Source organism: Vespula pensylvanica, chromosome 2 (genome assembly GCF_014466175.1).
Source record: "Vespula pensylvanica isolate Volc-1 chromosome 2, ASM1446617v1, whole genome shotgun sequence".
NCBI lineage: Eukaryota > Metazoa > Arthropoda > Insecta > Hymenoptera > Vespidae > Vespula > Vespula pensylvanica.
The window spans coordinates 9,700,311-9,719,142 of NC_057686.1; the positions used below are offsets into that span (position 1 = coordinate 9,700,311).

The following is an 18,832-nucleotide window of genomic DNA, read 5'->3' on the forward strand; positions in this document are numbered from 1 at the left end:
AAAAAAAAAAAACTATTATAATCGACAAGAGTATTACATATTATGAAATTTTGAAGATTACACAAATCTTTTTCGCTCTGTTGTTTCTGAGAAGCAAAAATATCTACGAGATACTATCCGAGTGATCGAGAGATCGAGATAAAAGGAAAGGGCGAGTTGATTTCCGTATCATCTTGAAGCTGTGCAGAAAGGATCAGCGTACGCAAACTCGGAACAATCGTTCGACCTTATCTTAAATCTATGAGCTCTCAGCTTTTCACTGAGAAACTCTCGCATATTAACGTTTGCCTTTGCGGCTGCTTTTTTAATCGGGGTCGCTATGAACTGTAACAAAGATGTACTTATATACATATGACGGTTTTTATTTGAATACATAATGATGCTACGATATTTTATGCTATATTTTTTCTTTGGTATACATTTTTACGTAAGTTTACTTTACTATTACACATTCAACTTTTTTTCAAGCATAAATTAATTTGTTACAAGTATTTTTATAATATAGTATTAAAAGAAATGATTTAAGGAAATCATTACCTGAATTGTATCTATTAGTTTCCTATATCGTATTCTCTTTTAAAAGCAGTATATTTGTGAATGGAAATAACGAAAAATATGATTAAAAAGAGTAATTATATACTGCTATATTTATTATTAATAAAAAAAGAAAATGTTTTTAAATATTTAATTCGATTAAATAATATATTTATGGTAAAATTAAAATATTTTATAAACAACAAAAAGATAAAAATATTTAACATATCGCAATTATTAAATTAACGTGTTTTTTTTTTTTTTTAATATTATTATTAATGGGTTAAATTGCATTGGAACAGTTCACTGTTGGAGTAATAATAGATTTTAATTTTTTATTATATTCCTTTAAAAATTTCATGGGCCTATATTTTGCTTTTTATGCATTTGGTAGTATTTTATTCTTCCCATACTGAGACATCAACAAAAAGTTTTTATATTACGATGAAATAACGTTTATCTAAAATTTTAATTTGTATAATGATTATAATATATACCGGATATCTCATTTTAAACGATATGACCAAATACCTCCGATTCTACAAACTGTATAATATCAATAATGCGATTAATATTTTTGTGAACAGAAATTTTGTTCATATGCTTTTTTTATTTATTTACTTTTGTTTATAGATTTTTGAAGTTCAATAGTCATAAAGAACATTATTATTATTACAAAGTTTGTTAAATTTCAAGATGTCACAACTCGATGAAATATCGATGAAAAGGTATTTATATTTTAAATGCTTGTTGGATTGATATTGATATTCTCTACTGATGTCCTATACTTTCATTGGGCTTAAAATATCAATCTCTATTTAAAAATGTTTATGATTTTGGTATATTAACAATGGCGTTCTTTGTAAAATAAGTGCAATAAATATTACATTTCCTCCTTAAAATTTAACGTTTTTTATTTGAGACATTTGTTTATCAAATCAATAGGATCGGAGATATTTGGTCATATCGTTTAAAATGAGACATTCGGTATATATGAACATAAATATATATCAAACACTTTACAATAAATTTATTCTTATAAAAATATTAAAATGTAGAATAAAACCGTTAAATTATTATTAACAACATAAATTAATAAAAGATTACCTTAATCAAAATATTTATAGCGTGAAATATTTATATATTACGTAAAATAAGATGTAATCTATACATTTTTTATCTATACGTTTCGTTCTTTAGTTAAATTATATAATTACTGTTAGATATCATTTATATTTAGTAATAAAAAGAATTAATGGGAACCGATTTAGCCAATGGATACATATTCGTCAATTCTTTTCTGCCTATGTTGTAATTGCGTTGGAAAGAAAGAAAGAAAGAAAGAAAGAAAAAAGAAAAAACAAAAAGAGAGAGAGATTAATTGATCTCAACATAAATAAATTAGTAAATTTCGTCAATGAATTTGTGATTCCAATTTTCCAAATCTTCAGAAAAGACCCACATTTTTACTTATATTACAAAGTTTTAAGCGATGGCTTTATTTTATAAAATTTGTTGTCGAACTTTTAAATATTGAGAATCTACCAGTCGCTATTTTCAATAACAACGCTTTATGAGTAAAGAGAATGTGGGAAAAACGGAATTGGAACAGAACGAGCTGATATTGCTGAGAACAACGAGCCACAAAGTGTAATAACGTAACGAATACGACAGGTTTAGAAGATGGTTTAGGAGGCATCATGTAATTATCCGAAAGATAGTACTTTTCTTTCTCTTCTTCTGTGAAAGAGCGCGACAGGAGTAATAAATCTTGCGACGGTTCGAAACTTCGTGCGGGATTTTTCATGTTAACGAAGGTCGTCGACGATATGGCCGGCGACGATTTCTTAACGGGGTTACCAGTGAAAACTTTCATCGAGAATCGATGACACGAAGGATGTTCGATTTGGGTCGCGGGTTATCTATTACTAAAATTTGTTTAAAAAATGACTAATTGGTATTTGCCGATTGCCTATAAACATTAAAAATGTCCTTATCGATTATACGATAAACCTTTGCAGAGATTTATTATATTTAGGTGGATTCTATATGACTGCTCAAGTAGGTATATCATGTATCGTTTCGAAGTGGCTGATATTCTTCGCGTTCGTTTGTTTAGTATGCTCCTGTTAGTAGAATATTGATTACGACTCAGTATAATAATTCGAAAAGGATCGATTGGTATGCGCAAAAGGAAGAGGCAGTGTCACCGGTATGGCCATGCTCGAAGACGATACCAAGGCGTAACGGAGAAATTCGATTCAGCGACGGTACTATATTAAAAGTCGCATGACATCGGTCGATGACCCCGACGACAATTTGGCTGCTCCGATCATTTTGAAAATATTTCTTCAGAGATCAACAGAATTATTATTTGGAAGCACGTAAATGCGACGGCGCATTCTTCCTATTCCGATATGTTGCGGTTGGTTCGCAGCTGCCTTGCGGCTGGAGGAACGTACAAAGTGTGTTACATTTGTACGGCGTTTCTGGTATGTGGGTCAGGAAGTCGACGCTGCTAACAAGTGACTCGACTTCCAACTCTTTAGACGCACATTACCGCACACCGCTAACTTTCGTCTCGACAAATTTCCGTTTATACCAAATCGAGATAGAGTCTTTCTTTTCCCGTTCCTTGTACCTGAGTAGATACAACAATTGATAACGCCTTACTATTTTTCATACATACATATGCCTTTTTTCGTATCTATGAATCACGTGACCGTTACACGATTTTTCTATCAAAGGATTGCACGCGATCGAAATACAAATTATCGATAAATAAGCAAGATAGTTAAGTAGTCGAGTGATCTTTCGCGTAATTTTATCTATTGATGTGTTTAGAATTGTATTAAATATGAATAATAATCATATTTTTATAAAGATTAATCTGTTTTCGTTAATTATATGATATATTCTAAGCTGTATATAATTAAATATAAAATGCAACTAATTCTGAATTAAATGATATATTTTATGCAGTAATATATGTATGTAAAAGACGATATTTGTAATTGTGTATTAACAAATTATTAATTTATAATCTAATATAATCGCTGTCCAAAGCATCTATCTAATCCATCTGAAGGATGAAACTTCATCTATTTCTACATCGCTACTTGCTTGAAGTACAAATTCTTTTAAAAAATATAAAATGTCTGATGTTTACATCTCTATATAAGATATATCGTAATTTCAATCCGTCGATATAAGTTTAATATTATTATTAGTAAAGAAACTAAGGTATCAAGTGGCGAACGCATCGGCCATTCTTTCGTGCCCTGTACTCCGTACGAAACAATTAAATGCCATTTGATAAAAATTGAAATATTTTCATCCATAACACCTTTCAGCAGCTAAAATATGACATATTTTGTAGAAAATGAATCACCTAATACAATGCTACAAGAAAAACACTAACGGTCACCAACAGCATTCTGTAGGCCTATGTAAAGGTGACGTACATCGACAATTCATACATTTTTTTTTATGAAATTAAGACATTACGAAGCATATTTATATCATAAAATAGTAAAGTATTATTTTATCATATCTTAAAATACATACCTTATGAAGAAAAGACAATATAAATCATAAAAGTATATTATCAATAAGTTTTGAAACACAGAGTTCTTTATGATTAATAAATAATAATTATGTTATCTTGTAAAACAGATCTCAACTTTGAACAGATACGAATGATTAATAATTTTTATACTACATAAAATTAATTTGTAGACATATTTTCGGTCGATATAGATCTTTTTTGATAATTTGTAATAAAAATTAAAAGATTTTATGATGGTCAGTAAAATGACTTTTATTCAGCTAGATTGGCGATCCATCACACTGTACATCGTCGTCTTCGAATATCCATCCATTTTCCCGATTATTGGGGTATCCGAAAGATAGTTTCAAGTAGTTCGAATATCTTCAGGAGTGAAACCAAGTAGGAGAAAAGAAATACACAATCAATCGATCGTATAAGGCAGTCTCTCGTGTGGTAGCAACCAACACACAATTCGTTATTCGTTTTAAGGTGGTGGTAAAGAAAAGCAGAAGCAGCACCAGCACCAGCTGCAGATGGTGGTGGTGTGGTGGTGGTAGGTAGGGAGGAGGTGGAACACTGGACGACTTCCTGTTACAGTGCAGACTGAACGAGCAGCTCAGTCTTCAGAAGAGATCGTAGTCTATCGTTCGTAGAAGAGCTAATTTGTGTCGTAGAAAATCAACGAAAGTTTTTCAAAAGAAAAGAAAACGAAATAGAAAGAGAAGAAAGAAATATCTCTTCACTCTATCAATCCAGTTGGCCATTTTTTAACAATTTTATATTTTCTTTTTTTCTACTTTTATTTCCATCATTGTCTTCCATTTGAAAAATTTGTGTGGAGTATCAAAGGGCAAATCTACGAGCGAACGCGCGCGAGATGATGAGTTCGACTGAAAGGTGTATTCGGTGAAGTATCACAAGTACATAGTGTTTTTGTCATTTTCTCGAAAATTTTCTTATCTCAAGAAACGGCCATTGATTCGGTTGAAAAAAAGAAATGGAGGAAATAGGATTTACGTGTTTCCTGGTTATCCTGGGATTCGCTGTTCAAGGTGCGTTGGTAGTTTTTGTTTTTTTTTTGATTTTCTATTAAAGAAGCAAATTTTTTTTTTATTTTACAAAAGATTTAAACTTAATATCTTACCAATTGTTCTTATTACATTAGTATGTTAACAGTATTACATCTACTTGCTATATTCAGAGCAGTAACAGTGGTTTCTCTCATTTATTGTTATCATAGGTATTCGCTTATTGATTAATCATCCGCTATTTGATTGATCATATTTATATTCAATTCACTTTATTTTATTTTACTCTGCTTCGTATACGTATAGCTTTGTTTTTATCGGATATTACTTTATTCTTTTTTTTTTTTTTTTCCTTCAAATTGTATACATCTGACGAATTAACCGACGACAATGAGAAAGCATTCTCTTTTTGTGCATGTTTCTCCTCTCTCGTTGAATTTTTCGACCAAACGTTTCGTTTTTTTTACGAAGGACAAAAACTTTATTGCATTCCTTTCTTTATTTTTTCGAAAATTTTCATCGTATGAAAAAACATGATGAATTCTTAGGATAATGTGATGTATATGGGATATGTATATATATAATGGTTCATCAGTGAAAAAATACGATATATTTACTTCGTTAAATTTTTATTCTTCTGTGCTTTCTAAATTCTAAAAGGTTTAACGAGAAGTTCGTACGATTACGAGCGAGACAACGATTTTTTTTAGATTGCATCAAAGATTAATTACATTAAAACGAAATTTTTATTTTAATCACTAAATAATTAATTTTTAAAACGATTCGATCTTCAATATCGATCAATAAATAATATTTGATATTGATTTAATCGTAAGTGTGCAACTTGACGATTATTGATTAAAAATCACGATAATAGATAATAATGTATTAGAAAATCGACGTTACGATATTAACCAATTCTTTTCAAAGGGATTTAATTTATATAAAAATATTTAACGCGCATTTTCTTATCTTATAAACATATCAACACGAAGTGAATCTTTTAGAAAAGCAAAGTAAGATGCATTTGTAAGCTTGTCACAGCGACATTGCAAACTAACTCTTTACTTTTTGTTTCTTTTTGTTTTTTATCTTTCATCGTAATTCGGTTTGTTGTAAAAAATAAACATAAAATGAACAATTAAATTTTATTCTCGCAAAAAAAGTTCTCCCACAAAAATCACTTTTTTCAATGCGAAAGTATGTGTAAATGAATTCTTTTGTGAACGATGAGTTAACGTCCGCGATTGTATCGCTAGTTTTGACTATTATTTTAACCGATTATTATTCTAAGAAATTTCTCACATCTTTTGCCTACTGGTTAAATACATTTTTTGTCGTACATTCATTTCGTTACGTTACATTCTCTCTAGACATATGTGAGCAAAGTACAATCAAAGATGAGCATATCATCGCGCAATCACAAAAACTATAGTGTATTAGAATATCGTATTGTATGATAATTCTTGCCGAATGTAACGGTAGAAATAGCGGTGACCTGATATTTACACCAGAATAACTTTTACCCTTTCCACGCGATCGTAGCTTGTTATGTCCACTCTACTGGCCCACATAAGCTTATTTACTCTGACCACGTTTGTAACTGCACATATCTGACTGTGGTATAACCTTACATTGGTTAAAACGTAGGCGAGGGCGTATAAAATCTATGTGTGTGACTCTTTAAAAAAAGGTATGATTCGCATTCTTTCGGTATCTTTTTTCTGTTGAGGGACTTGGTCGTCGACATAACCTGTACTTAATAAAAATATGTTAATCGTATAGTTGTGAACCGTTACGTGAGAGCGACGCACGATCATGTAAGATAACACGAGACAGTCGAGTAGCCGATCATGCGTACTACGTCTCAAGAATAAAACGGTTTTCTCGTACGTCCCACAGGAATGTCACTTGTCCGCCTGATACGAGTCGTGGTAGACTTGTCGTTCGTCACGTCCGCGGTTTTATCATACGACCTTGTCAAGCAATCGATTCTACTTTTCTCACATATTATTTCATGATATTATTTCTATTCAAATTCTCGACATCTTTTTTCGCATTCAAACTAAATATTTTAAATATCCTAAATATTCTTCGTTATAATAAGTAATTACGTGCTATTTAGAGTAAAGAATACAATCGTAAACTTCTCGATTAAAGCAAAATTTCACTATATGTCACCTCAGTTTATTTCTATGTTTGACAACTTGGCACGCGTTAACAGGACGTGTCACAGCGACGACTTCCTAAAATTAGAATTAAAAATAGATAGATGATTGCACGATTGCTGCAGGATGCGAGACCCTTGCATTATTATTTTCACTGCAAGAACTCGAAGCGATTTCCGTTCGTTTTGAATCTTCAACGAAATCTTCGAGTGCCGGACGTTTCGTATTTTCTTTTGTCATGTTATACTCTTTCTTATAAAATAATGTGTGTGTGTATTATATATATATATATATATATATATATATATTGTGTGTGTGTGTGTGTGTGTGTGTATAATGATGGGTACACACACTTACACGTACACATAAATGTATGCATAGGTATGTATATTACTTTGCTAATAAATTGCGAAAGGACAATCGATCTTTTCGTGAATAAAAATGAAACAAGAATAGACGGTCGACGATATACGGATACGACGATACTTGTAAAAACGACGATTTTGAATCGCACTACGTAAGCGAACGTACTATGAAGCGTCTCTGGAAAAAAGGGAAAACATTAAAACGTTCGTTGCATTTTCAGCGACGCACTTCGTAATGCGCGTATGAATAGTTCGTAGGTAAGTTGTTTGTGTTAAAGCCACGGTGACGAGCCTCACTGCGCATCGAAGTCATCAAGTTAAAAAAGGAGACTTCGATGCTTGATGAGGCAACGTCCCGTACGTTGCAACAACGTTAAACGCATTTTGCGCCTTCCAAGCAATTTTCTCTTTTGTAAACTTATATAGCTAGTATATCTATTAGTATGTATATTATCTGCATAAGTATGTACTACACGAGTACAACAATTGCCGTCTTTTCATACTATTTCTCACTTTTCTCAAGAGTCACGCTATGATCACTTCCAATTCTGATGTGCAATCATAAAAGGCGATAGACTTAGTTTAAAAAAAAAATATTAGTTTAAAATTTACAGCGCGTTGTTTAAAGTACTCGTATGACAACGAGTTTTTCACAGTAATACATAATGAAAAAAGTAGTAACATTCAAAATATTGACTTTATTTCTTTTATTGATAGATACAACTACCTTTTCTTCATGGTAGAATACCTTGGAAATATAAAAGCAGTATTTAATTTTTCTGAATAACGTTTTATAGAATTTTGTCCTACTGTTTTTCTTTGTAGTACGTGATAGCATATTTTAAGACGAAATCAACAAATCACATATAGATACTGTCTTTTTTAATTGTAAGACAAAATTGTAAAAAACGATTGGAAAACATTGACACTATATATATATATATATATATATATATATATATATATATATATATTCCCTTAAATACCAACGTTCAGAACATAATAGATATATCTATATAGACATGCGTATTGAATTGCAGGTAGCATCAGCGTCGGATGCGGTTATCCAGGTGCACCGGCTCACAGCAGCGTACGCTTCACGGGCAGCGGCATAGACGATGTCATAGACGAAGAGGAGACTCTTCTCAAAGAAACAGAATTGCCGGAAGGAACTGTAGCTACGTATTCGTGCGAGAGAGGCTTCGAATTACTCGGCCCAGCGAGGAGACAATGTCAGACAGAGGGTACATGGACACCAGAAGGCGTTCCTTTTTGCGGTAAGCTTTTCATATTTTCATTTTTCTTATATCCCTTTCTTACTCGATAAAGCTCTATTAATCATAGATACCAAATGTGGCATACATAAATACTTATCTATCTATCAAACAATAGGAAATTTCGATTAGTCGCTTGACCCAATTCTGAATGTCCTTGACCGAGGCGCTCGTCGATGGATAGTCAGGAAATACTGAAGACGGTGGGGGCATTGCACCGTTAACTCTGAACCTGTTGCTTGTGCGCGGCCTTCCCAACCTTCCTTCCTCATGTACATTCCTAACACGAAACAGCCGCTATCTATTGTCCTTGGACCAACTCGATTTTTCTCTCCCTTTTTCTTGCTCTCTTTTTTTTTAAATACACGTACGGATAGATAGGTAGAGTGTATATTAAGATGACATTATGTTAATGCATCAACAGGAAACAAAGCGAAATCAAAAGCATCAAATAGAAGAGGTCGTATTCGAAATCGGTCCCACTAGGAAGGTTGAACGTACTACTTCCTGCTTTTCCCTTGCTTCTGGTGAGAACATCGCGGAACACGAAACTTTCTTTTCGATTCCGTTTACACATCTACTACGATTTTATTCCCAAAGGCACAACTTCCTAGATCGTTCCAGATCGTGTTTACGATCATCTTGATTTCTATCGTCCACGTGAATTTTGGTTTGAAACAGAAGAATACTTTCACTTACTTTTTTAATCGATTTTACAGAAACGCGTACGTTCCATTCGATCAAATAAAATCAAAGACACTCGACGAAGAGTCATGAAACGGCTTTTCTTTCGTTTTGCTTCGACGAATCGAAAATTCCATACCCGAGTTTAACACTTTCACGTAGATTCTTTCTACTATATTCATGTTATCGTAAATTTCTGTAATAGAGCTCAACCATAAATGGAAAATCATGAAAGTAACGCGACAAGATCTTATGCATCACTTGCTTAGCTTTTATGGTAGAATTTGTAGTGAAAAATCTAACTACTTTCGAAAGGATGCACGAAATTTAAGCTTCTGATATCTTCCTCGTTGGTTCTGCTGTGACTTATATAATCGATGCACTATTAATTCGTGTGTAGACCGCAAATAATCCCAAAACCTAATCACGGAAGATTTCTGTTATGTGTGTTATTATTATAGAGCCGATAAATCGACGGTAGACAACGCGCAAACCTTTTCTTACTCACGTGTATTCGTGAGAAATAACTGTAAGTAATGAGGTAGAGAAGGTATCGAGTTTGTGGGAACGCACTAGGTAGTTGCATATGTATAGAACTGTAGAGTTGAATGTCGACAAGTAATCCAATATGTAGGTTTAGGTCGAGAATGCATCAATTATTAGCTTATTAGTGTCGTAAATATGGTCATCCATTGGAATGTCGACACGTTGACGTCGATTTATCGAGTTTATCACGCACAGTTTTCGAGAAATAATAATTAAACGAGATGGAAAACCACCTTGTCATTCGAATCGTCCGATAGATTAACGCGTTTGTTACGTAAAATTTGTCTGTTACAAATAAATTTACGTATCAGAATCAAGTATCTTCGAGACGATAGAAAGATAGAATCAAAAACAAACTCAATTTTCCTTATCTCTTCCCAGTTTGAGATATTGGGTCATATGGATTTCTAATTTATTTCCTTGTTCAATATCTAAAAATAAATTAATTAGTCTCTATCGATAGCGATACGATAGCAGCAACAGCAAAAGTAGCGTCGGCATTGCGAGTTAGCGCCGGTAAAATTCTCACATTACGGTACAGTAAAACTACCGCAAGGCCAACGACTTCTTCGCGAATGCATTTGCCAGCATTCGCTGTACAAAACTCTTCTCCTTTTCTTTTTCTGTTTGTTATTTTTTATTTTCTTTGAGGCCGGCTGTTCCATCTGCGTACTGACTGGGCTTACGTATGTGATTCGAGACATATATACTGTATACACTATACACATACTTACGTACGTTCCTATCTATGTATCTCTTCGTCCATTCAGGTACATACATATATCACGGTCACACTTCGACCTTCTTTCATGTACGTACATAGGTACAACAAACATGGCAATGAGTCGCAGCGGTCTTTTTCTCATTCAACGCAATTCAATGATCACAATTGAACGGTTAATGTTAGATCCGCGACGTCGTGATATTACCAAATGTAAATAGCATCTTAGCTTATATTGATCTATTTAAAATGACTTTGATCGAAAAGCAAACGGAAAGACAAGAGAAATGAAAAACAATTTTTCAATTCAAGACGAATAAGTCTTATTCAATATAGATCTTAATACTTAAGTTTTAATGATTATTCTCTTTATGTTTCAGTATTGAATGTTGCAGGCGGAAAAGCACCAATGCAATCTAGCAGCCTGGATGGTGGAATTCCGCAACGTGCTGTTGATGGAAGCAGTGCTCAGATTTATACTGCGCAAACTTGCACGTTAACGAGACCCGAGCACAGACCATGGTGGTATGTGAACCTTTTGGAACCATACATGGTACAACTGGTTCGGCTAGATTTTGGGAAACCTTGCTGTGGTAAGTAAATCGTTAGCATTGGCCGGCAAGTCCACGATAGATTCGACGGATTATACATATTGTCACTTTTGTCTATCAGCGAACTATCAGCTAATGAGTCAAAGTCAATTAGAGGGAGATCTCTGTTTGATTGCACGTGCTTCGCTAAATCTCAAATTGTTTGATTCTTTCACGGTTCGATCACTGTCAGTCTTCAACCGCGCTTTCCACTGAGCAAGGCTAATCAAACTGTCTAATCGAAGTAGACCAAAAGAGAGCAGAATTATCATCCAAGCATCGCCTCGAACCATCCATGAAATTGTACGATGAATTCATAAACATCGTATTATCTCCACCCTCCTTTTATACAATCTGTACGTTTACTTATATCTATATCTTTTGATCATCAATCAGATTCTTGGCTCTTGCTTTTTCCTTTTATAAAACATTGATTTTAATTATTTATAGAATCCTTATCATTAAAATCTTTAAATCAACTCGTTTGGAATTGAACGTATTAAACGAATGATCTTTGTTGATGACCGTCGCTTTTTGGTGTGTAAAATTGATTTGATATAGGTATCTACCCAACTATCGGATGAGATTATCTCGTAAGAGAAGTCGGCCGTGTGTGGCAAAATCCATGATGTGTGCCGTCTTCTAGCAACCTCTTAGACACGGCCCAGCGCCGCGGAGATAGGTACCCTAAGATGATTTCTACGTTATGCCTTCCGACTCGTGTCCGCGCAGTACTTGCAATTAAATCAATCGCATTTCACAATAACGCACCTCATAATTGGCCTTCACGGAAAGAAAAGATGAGAACTTTCACGTCGTGCAGCAACCATGACGATCTTAACGTTCGTATACAATGCAGATATATACATATGTAGCTATTTATATATTTCGTTTGTAGACTTTACTTCAATAGATAGTGAGATGAAACGATTTATAGAATTCATCGCTACGTTTTTTCATTCTCTTATTTGGAAATAAGAAAATCAAAAGCAGAAACACTCTGTTGAGATATATCAAATATTAACTGATATGGATGCAAATGATTTGTATTTGATCGTCGAAAAAGGAAAAGAAAAGTGAACGCATCGAGAAAATCAGGGCAACGTAATTTTATCGTCCATAAAATGACAATCGAACGAAGAGGACGAGACGATCCGTGACGGCGTAGTTTCTCTCGAACTAAGAGAAAAGGAAGAAAATGACGAGGAGGCACGTATCGATCTTCGGCTTCGTTCCGATCTCGCGCTTCCTTTTCGCGCTTTCAAACAGTGAAATTCACAGAGTTCGCCAATGCAAGAAAGTTCTGCATTCAAGGCGTATATCGTTTCATTTTTCTCTTTTGCCCCTTCTATCGAATTCCTCTTCTTTCTTTTTTCCTCTTCTATCGAAGAGAAACGAATGTTCCAAGAAGAAGAGTATATAATATTATAATAACTATCTGGCGGCTGAGATTTTATTTAGGTCGAAAGATATTAGCTCTTTCGTTTCTTCTCAATTCCTCCTTCTCCGATTCGCTTTTAAATTAATTATACATAGTAAATTAAAACGAAAAAAAGAAAAAGAGGAGGAGAGAGGAGAGAGACAAAGACGAATGCTAACGGAGCGAAGAAAAGATAAAAGGTTCTTTCTTTCAATTAGGAACTGGTGTTCCTGGCACGATCGTCGTTCGCGTCGGTAACAATCGGCCGGATTTGGGAACAAATCCAATTTGCAACCGTTTCACTGGTCCGCTAGAGGAGGGTCAACCTCTTTTCCTTCCTTGCAATCCACCGATGCCTGGTGCATTCGTTTCGGTACATTTAGAGGCTTCTACCCAAGCTTTAATTCCTGTACAGCTTTCCTTGTGCGAAGCTTTCGTTTATACAGATCAGGTATGTACCCTGCAATTTACGCATCACTCAATTGTAGTCACAATTAGTTAAATTTCCCATTTCTCGTTTTGATATTTCCATGGGCAGGCACTGCCCATCGAGAGGTGTCCACAATTCAGAGACCAACCACCGGGATCAACTGCCACTTATAATGGAAAATGTTACATATTTTATAATCGACAACCGTTGATCTTCAGAGAGGCTCTAGCTTTTTGTCGAGCACGAGGTGGCACTCTAGTTGATGAAAGTAATCCTGCCCTTCAAGGATTTATCTCCTGGGAATTGTGGAGACGGCACAGGTACTATACCATCTAAACGTCCTCTATTTTGTCATTAATCCTTCATTTTCTGATATCACAATAAACTGCATTGACATTATTTATCTTTCAAGAAGGAGTGACACGACTAGCCAGTATTGGATGGGTGCCGTGAGAGATCAGAACGATCGAACTGTTTGGAGATGGACGGGTAGCGGAGAGGAAGTCTCTGTGTCTTTTTGGAGTCTTCCGCAAGGTACAGAAGAAGATTGTGCTCGATACGATGGTAGCAGGGGTTGGCTCTGGTCCGATACACCTTGCAACGCTCGATTAAATTTTATCTGTCAACACCGTAAGTGTTTTCCTTTATCTTTATGTTTTTATATCTTTTCCCATTTTGATGATAGATTTTTAACGCAAGTATATTCGATTTTTAGAACCACGAGCTTGCGGTAGACCCGAACAGCCACCGAATTCAACCATGATCGTGACAGCTGCAGGAAATAAAAACATTGCTAGTCAATACGAAGTTGGCGCTATCGTAGAATATACTTGCAACTCTGGAAGTCTTCTCATTGGACCTTCAACTCGTTCGTGTCTTGATACAGGCTTCTACAATGAATTTCCACCGGTTTGCAAAAGTAAGAATAAAAGTTGCTGTTTATCCTCTCATAGATCTGAGCGAATTACAAATTGATCCTAATAACCTTCGTAATGTGTTTCCTTAGATATCGAATGTGGTTATCCTGCAAATATAAAGCACGGTGGTTACACATTGATCAACAACACTGTAACTTATCTAAGCCAAGTACTCTACTCTTGTGACGAGGGATACGAAATGACAGGTAATCGATAAAGATCGATAATTGTATGATCTCACATGAAATCACTCTATCGTATCTCTTTTTGTAGGTCGTGCGAGACTAACGTGCGATATAGACGAGAGATGGAACGGACCACCGCCGCGTTGCGAACCGATACATTGCGATCCACCCGTAATAATTCCTCACAGTTTCATCCAAATCGACGAAATCGACGAAACTGAAATGGCCAATAAAAGCACCGTTAACAGGAGCCTGTTCGTTGGTAGTATCGTCACTTATACATGCGAAAAGGGATATCGGTTGATCGGCTCACGACAGATTCTCTGTTTGCAAAATGGAGTTTACGATCACGCTGCACCCTCTTGCACAGGTACTTTATATTTATATACTTTTCTTTTTTGTTTTTCATTCATCTAATATTAAAAAGAGAAATGAGTGCTTTTCCGAAATGTTTTTCTGATCATTACATGAATAATTGGACTTGAATTCCAATGATTACTATATGTTAGCATATTGTATGTTGTACATTGATCGTAATCAACTACGACTATTCGACCTATGGTTCTGAATATTTCACCATTCGTTTATGTTCGTACAGAGGAGCCTCGCACGAGTACGGTAACGCTGCCTTCGCGAACGACTTTACGACCAGCAACAAGTAGCAAACCACGACCGTTCATTACAACGAAGATTAGATCGACTACGCCACCAGCAAACACGCCGACGAAAATAACGACAATGATTGCAACGCTGAAGGCAGCGACGATCGTCCCGCCAAATGGCAAGATACCACTAATTACTAGTGAACATATGGCGACGGTTAAAGAAACCGAATCAAAAAAGTCGAACGTTAACATACAAAGTACAGTTTCTTCTTCGTCGTCAATTTTAAACGATCATAGCAGAGATCATCCGCAAGATAACGAGATCGCTGGTAGTGGTGCTGATCACGTGCAAGCCGGTACTGGCACAGGTGTACCCGAACCCTCAGGACCTTTACAAGTGGACACATTCAACCAATCGACTAGCACCCATCAAGCGAAATTGAATCTTGGTGCAGTTATAGCGCTCGGAGTCTTTGGTGGTTTTGTCTTCCTTGCTGCAGTCATCACAACGGTAGTCATACTGATACGCAGGTAGGGATATGTTATCTTTATATTGAACTATATTGCATATAAACATACAAATATCACCGGCAGGTAGTCCATGTCTTATTCTGCTACGATTACATTATTAATGCTCTTTTATACATAAAATGTCTGCTCTTTATCTACTTCTGCCTACTGTGTCGCTTAAACAGTATATTTTGATTTCTTTACTTCTCTTTCTATCTGTCCTCTTTCTTATCTTAAATTTAAAGCAGAAATGTCATTCTTTTCAAAATTGATTAATCATTACGATCGAATTAAATCTTTAGTAGAGAATTGCAATTTCATGTAGAGATTTCGCGTATTCTTCTATTTCTCTATTAACGAATCGCTTTTTCGACGCTCATCTCCCTTCCCGAAAATCATACGTAACAACGATCATATAGTCCGTACAAGTTTTTCTACGGAAAACAGTGACTAACAGTAGGTATTGATCTCTCTGATGTAATCGATAGAATAATCGAAAGATTTAGCTCCAAATTAACTTACATTCGAACTTCAAACTTAGCAAATTGTCTCGTTCATTCGTCTTGAAAGTAGAAAGAGGTTCATTTGGAGCTAATTCAGGGGGGAATTTGGTGCGAGTAAATTCGAATAAAGCATTGATCCGAAACGTGTTTACGGAGAACGAGAGTTGAGATTCATCGTTGAAATGTTTGCGTTGACGCTGGTTAGCGGCAGTGGCAGCATAAGAGGAAGGCGCCGCAGGGGGCTCGGTGGGGTTGGAGCGTTGAGGGGTGGCGGTAGCGGTGCCCTTGGGAGGGGCGAGGCCGGAATGCCCTCGCGTTGGTATACGCTACTGGCGCTGCCCTTCCCCGACCAGCACCTGGGGCGCCGCGACCTCATGGCTCGCCGCGATAGCGATCATCCTTACTCCTTCACCATCTCGGCAGCGCACCGTGCCGGTTACTTCTCGAACCCCTCCATTTGAATTCTAAACGAATACAACGGCGAAAAAACAAAATCAAACAAACAAAAAAGAAAGAAAGGAGCAAAGAAAAAACAAAGGTGACAGCAACAACGATTAAGATAAATAAGAAAAAGAATGAAAAAAGGAAAGAAAAAAGAAACTTGCACGTAAAGAAATAGCAGCAGGACAAAGTTTACTTCTTTCCCACCCCTCCACGCAACCACCGCCCCACCACATCAATCATCATCATGTATCATCACCACACCACTGTGCGTCACCCTCGCAAGTGATACTAGTCAAGGTAAACGAGCAAAGTTTCTACTACGCACTACGTATAGTGTTAGCTCGTTTCACCGGCAGGTCACGGTGTTCTTTTTGTTTTCTATAAAAGAAACTTCGTACATGTGTTTTTTGCACGCGTTTATCCTTCGCGAGTGACAATTTTAGCACCCTTTTCCTGATTAACTTTTTCTTTATTTTTTCCAAAAGTATTATTATGCAAAAGTTTTCATAGATGCCTATAGGGAAAGATTAAATGTTTTATGCTCCTTTTTTCTTCTGCTTTGCTCTTCTTTATGCACGATTGAATACTACTTGTGGCTTGAGATCGATTTATAGCTAGGACGATGATTGTTTCCTTATGAGAACGATTGATTGCTTTTAATTGTATTTTATGGCCAAGCGATTTTTGACCTAGCAATTTTTCATTGTAACATGCTTATCCTTTTTATTCATTGCATTGTCCACATGTTTTTTTATAAAACTTCAAAAAACTGATCCTCTAACTACATCTTCTATATATTTTGATACGGTAATGGTTTTACAAAGAATGTTTTTTAACAACGTTTCACTGTTCACATAGGAACCGTGGTAGAAGCAGTAAACACTATCGTCACCGAGCATCTCCAGATTGTAATACCGTTGCTAGTTTTGATAGCAGTTCCTCAGAAAGTCGAGGTGGCTTGAATCGATATTATAGGCAAGCATGGGAGAATCTTCATGAGACTACCGGGCATAAGATGAACCATCCTGCGTTACAACGCAAGGAAACCCTGGATGAACCAGGATATCGGGAAAATTACCGCAGTAACAACACCGAACGTGATGGTTCGGAACTAGTTGTCAGCGATGTTGCAGCATATCCATCTAGCAAACATGCTAGTGTTTCCGATAAGAAACGTCATCACCACCACCACCATCATCATCATAACTCACCCGAATGGAGGCAATCACAGTCTCACCACAGATATTGAATGTTTTAAGGGTGAGTCTGTTAAAATCAATTTAAACTTTAAATTGAAGAAATTCATACAGCGCGATGTGTTTTGTCACAATGACTTCAGAATCACATAACAGAAATGTGCGAACGCATATCGAATCTTTTATTGTTAGCACTTTGTTTTAATAATATCTAATTAATTAAAATAATATCTAATTAATGCTAGATATGTGACGGTAACTATGAAAGATTTTACGTTATTGCTTTATTATCTGATAAATAATTTATAATCACTCAATCTGTTATGCGTTATACTGTACATACATATATAAGTATTTTAATGCAATTACTGTAAAATAAGAATTATGATCACCTGATGAGAGATCTTGATGAGAGATCAGTTTTCTTTAGCAGAATGCCAAAAACAATAAAGAAAGTACTATATTAATTACGATCAAAAGAATCTTAACATACATATCTATAGCAAAGTGTACCTTTAGCTTTTTTATAGACTTTTATTGTATGTCTTTGTATATTATCTCGAATAAGTTCTTTTTTGTCCTTATGACAAGAATTTAAATCTGTCATGGGTACCTTGGCCTTGCCTTGAAGTTGCTGATTGTTTACAAAAAGGGAAAAAAAATAAGGGAAGGCCGATGTTATCCATTTCGGAATCAAACGTTCATTTAGTGACGAAAGCTACTTTGATAAGTAAACTGGGTAGACACAACATAAAATACAGTTTGTACAGAACACGAACACTTCATAAAGTGATTGTAATGATTAAACGTTCAGAATACATTGCCGATAAAATTTTTTACTTTGATCTAAAATAGACGCTGATAATCAATTAATTAATTGACTGGGATAAAACATTCATAATAATTTTGTATACATATGTATTTATTTTGTCAAGTAATACTGAGTAAATTATAATAGTGCCATTTTGGGCAAATTACTTTAATTTACCTAAAAGCGATATATTTCGAAAAAATTATCTTATACCATTAGCTTTAGTTGCTGTATTGTACCAATTACATAAAATAAACATATTTATGCATCTTGTTTGATATTCTATTCCATTGGCATTTTATTATTTAACAATATATATTAGGAATGTATAGGAAAAAATATTTTTTAATA

At 35.1% G+C, this 18,832-nt stretch overlaps 1 protein-coding gene across 2 annotated transcripts; it reads left to right on the forward strand.

The window, feature by feature from the left end:
- Window positions 1–4,687: 4,687 nt before the first annotated feature.
- Window positions 4,688–18,766, forward strand: LOC122627181. 2 transcript variants are annotated; one of them, XM_043808116.1, is made up of 11 exons: window positions 4,688–5,136; window positions 8,686–8,922; window positions 11,251–11,463; window positions 13,099–13,331; window positions 13,419–13,630; window positions 13,723–13,940; window positions 14,026–14,229; window positions 14,317–14,433; window positions 14,501–14,782; window positions 15,011–15,548; window positions 17,333–18,766. In XM_043808116.1, the coding sequence occupies exons 1-11, from the start codon at window positions 5,082–5,084 to the stop codon at window positions 17,721–17,723; spliced, it is 2,700 nt and encodes an 899-aa protein (XP_043664051.1). In that variant the 5' UTR covers window positions 4,688–5,081; the 3' UTR covers window positions 17,724–18,766. The 2 variants fall into 2 exon arrangements, with proteins under 2 accessions (XP_043664051.1, XP_043664052.1); XM_043808117.1 differs by having other exon boundaries at window positions 4,689–5,136; window positions 13,726–13,940.
- Window positions 18,767–18,832: the final 66 nt, after the last annotated feature.

Bases quoted from the DNA above. Each gene is read 5' to 3' on its own strand.
- LOC122627181 (XM_043808116.1), top strand. From the start codon at position 5,082: ATGGAGGAAATAGGATTTACGTGTTTCCTGGTTATCCTGGGATTCGCT. The intron at 8,923-11,250 runs GTAAGCTTTTCA...TTTATGTTTCAG, and splicing joins AGAAGGCGTTCCTTTTTGCG to TATTGAATGTTGCAGGCGGA. The intron at 13,332-13,418 runs GTATGTACCCTG...TTCCATGGGCAG, and splicing joins CTTTCGTTTATACAGATCAG to GCACTGCCCATCGAGAGGTG.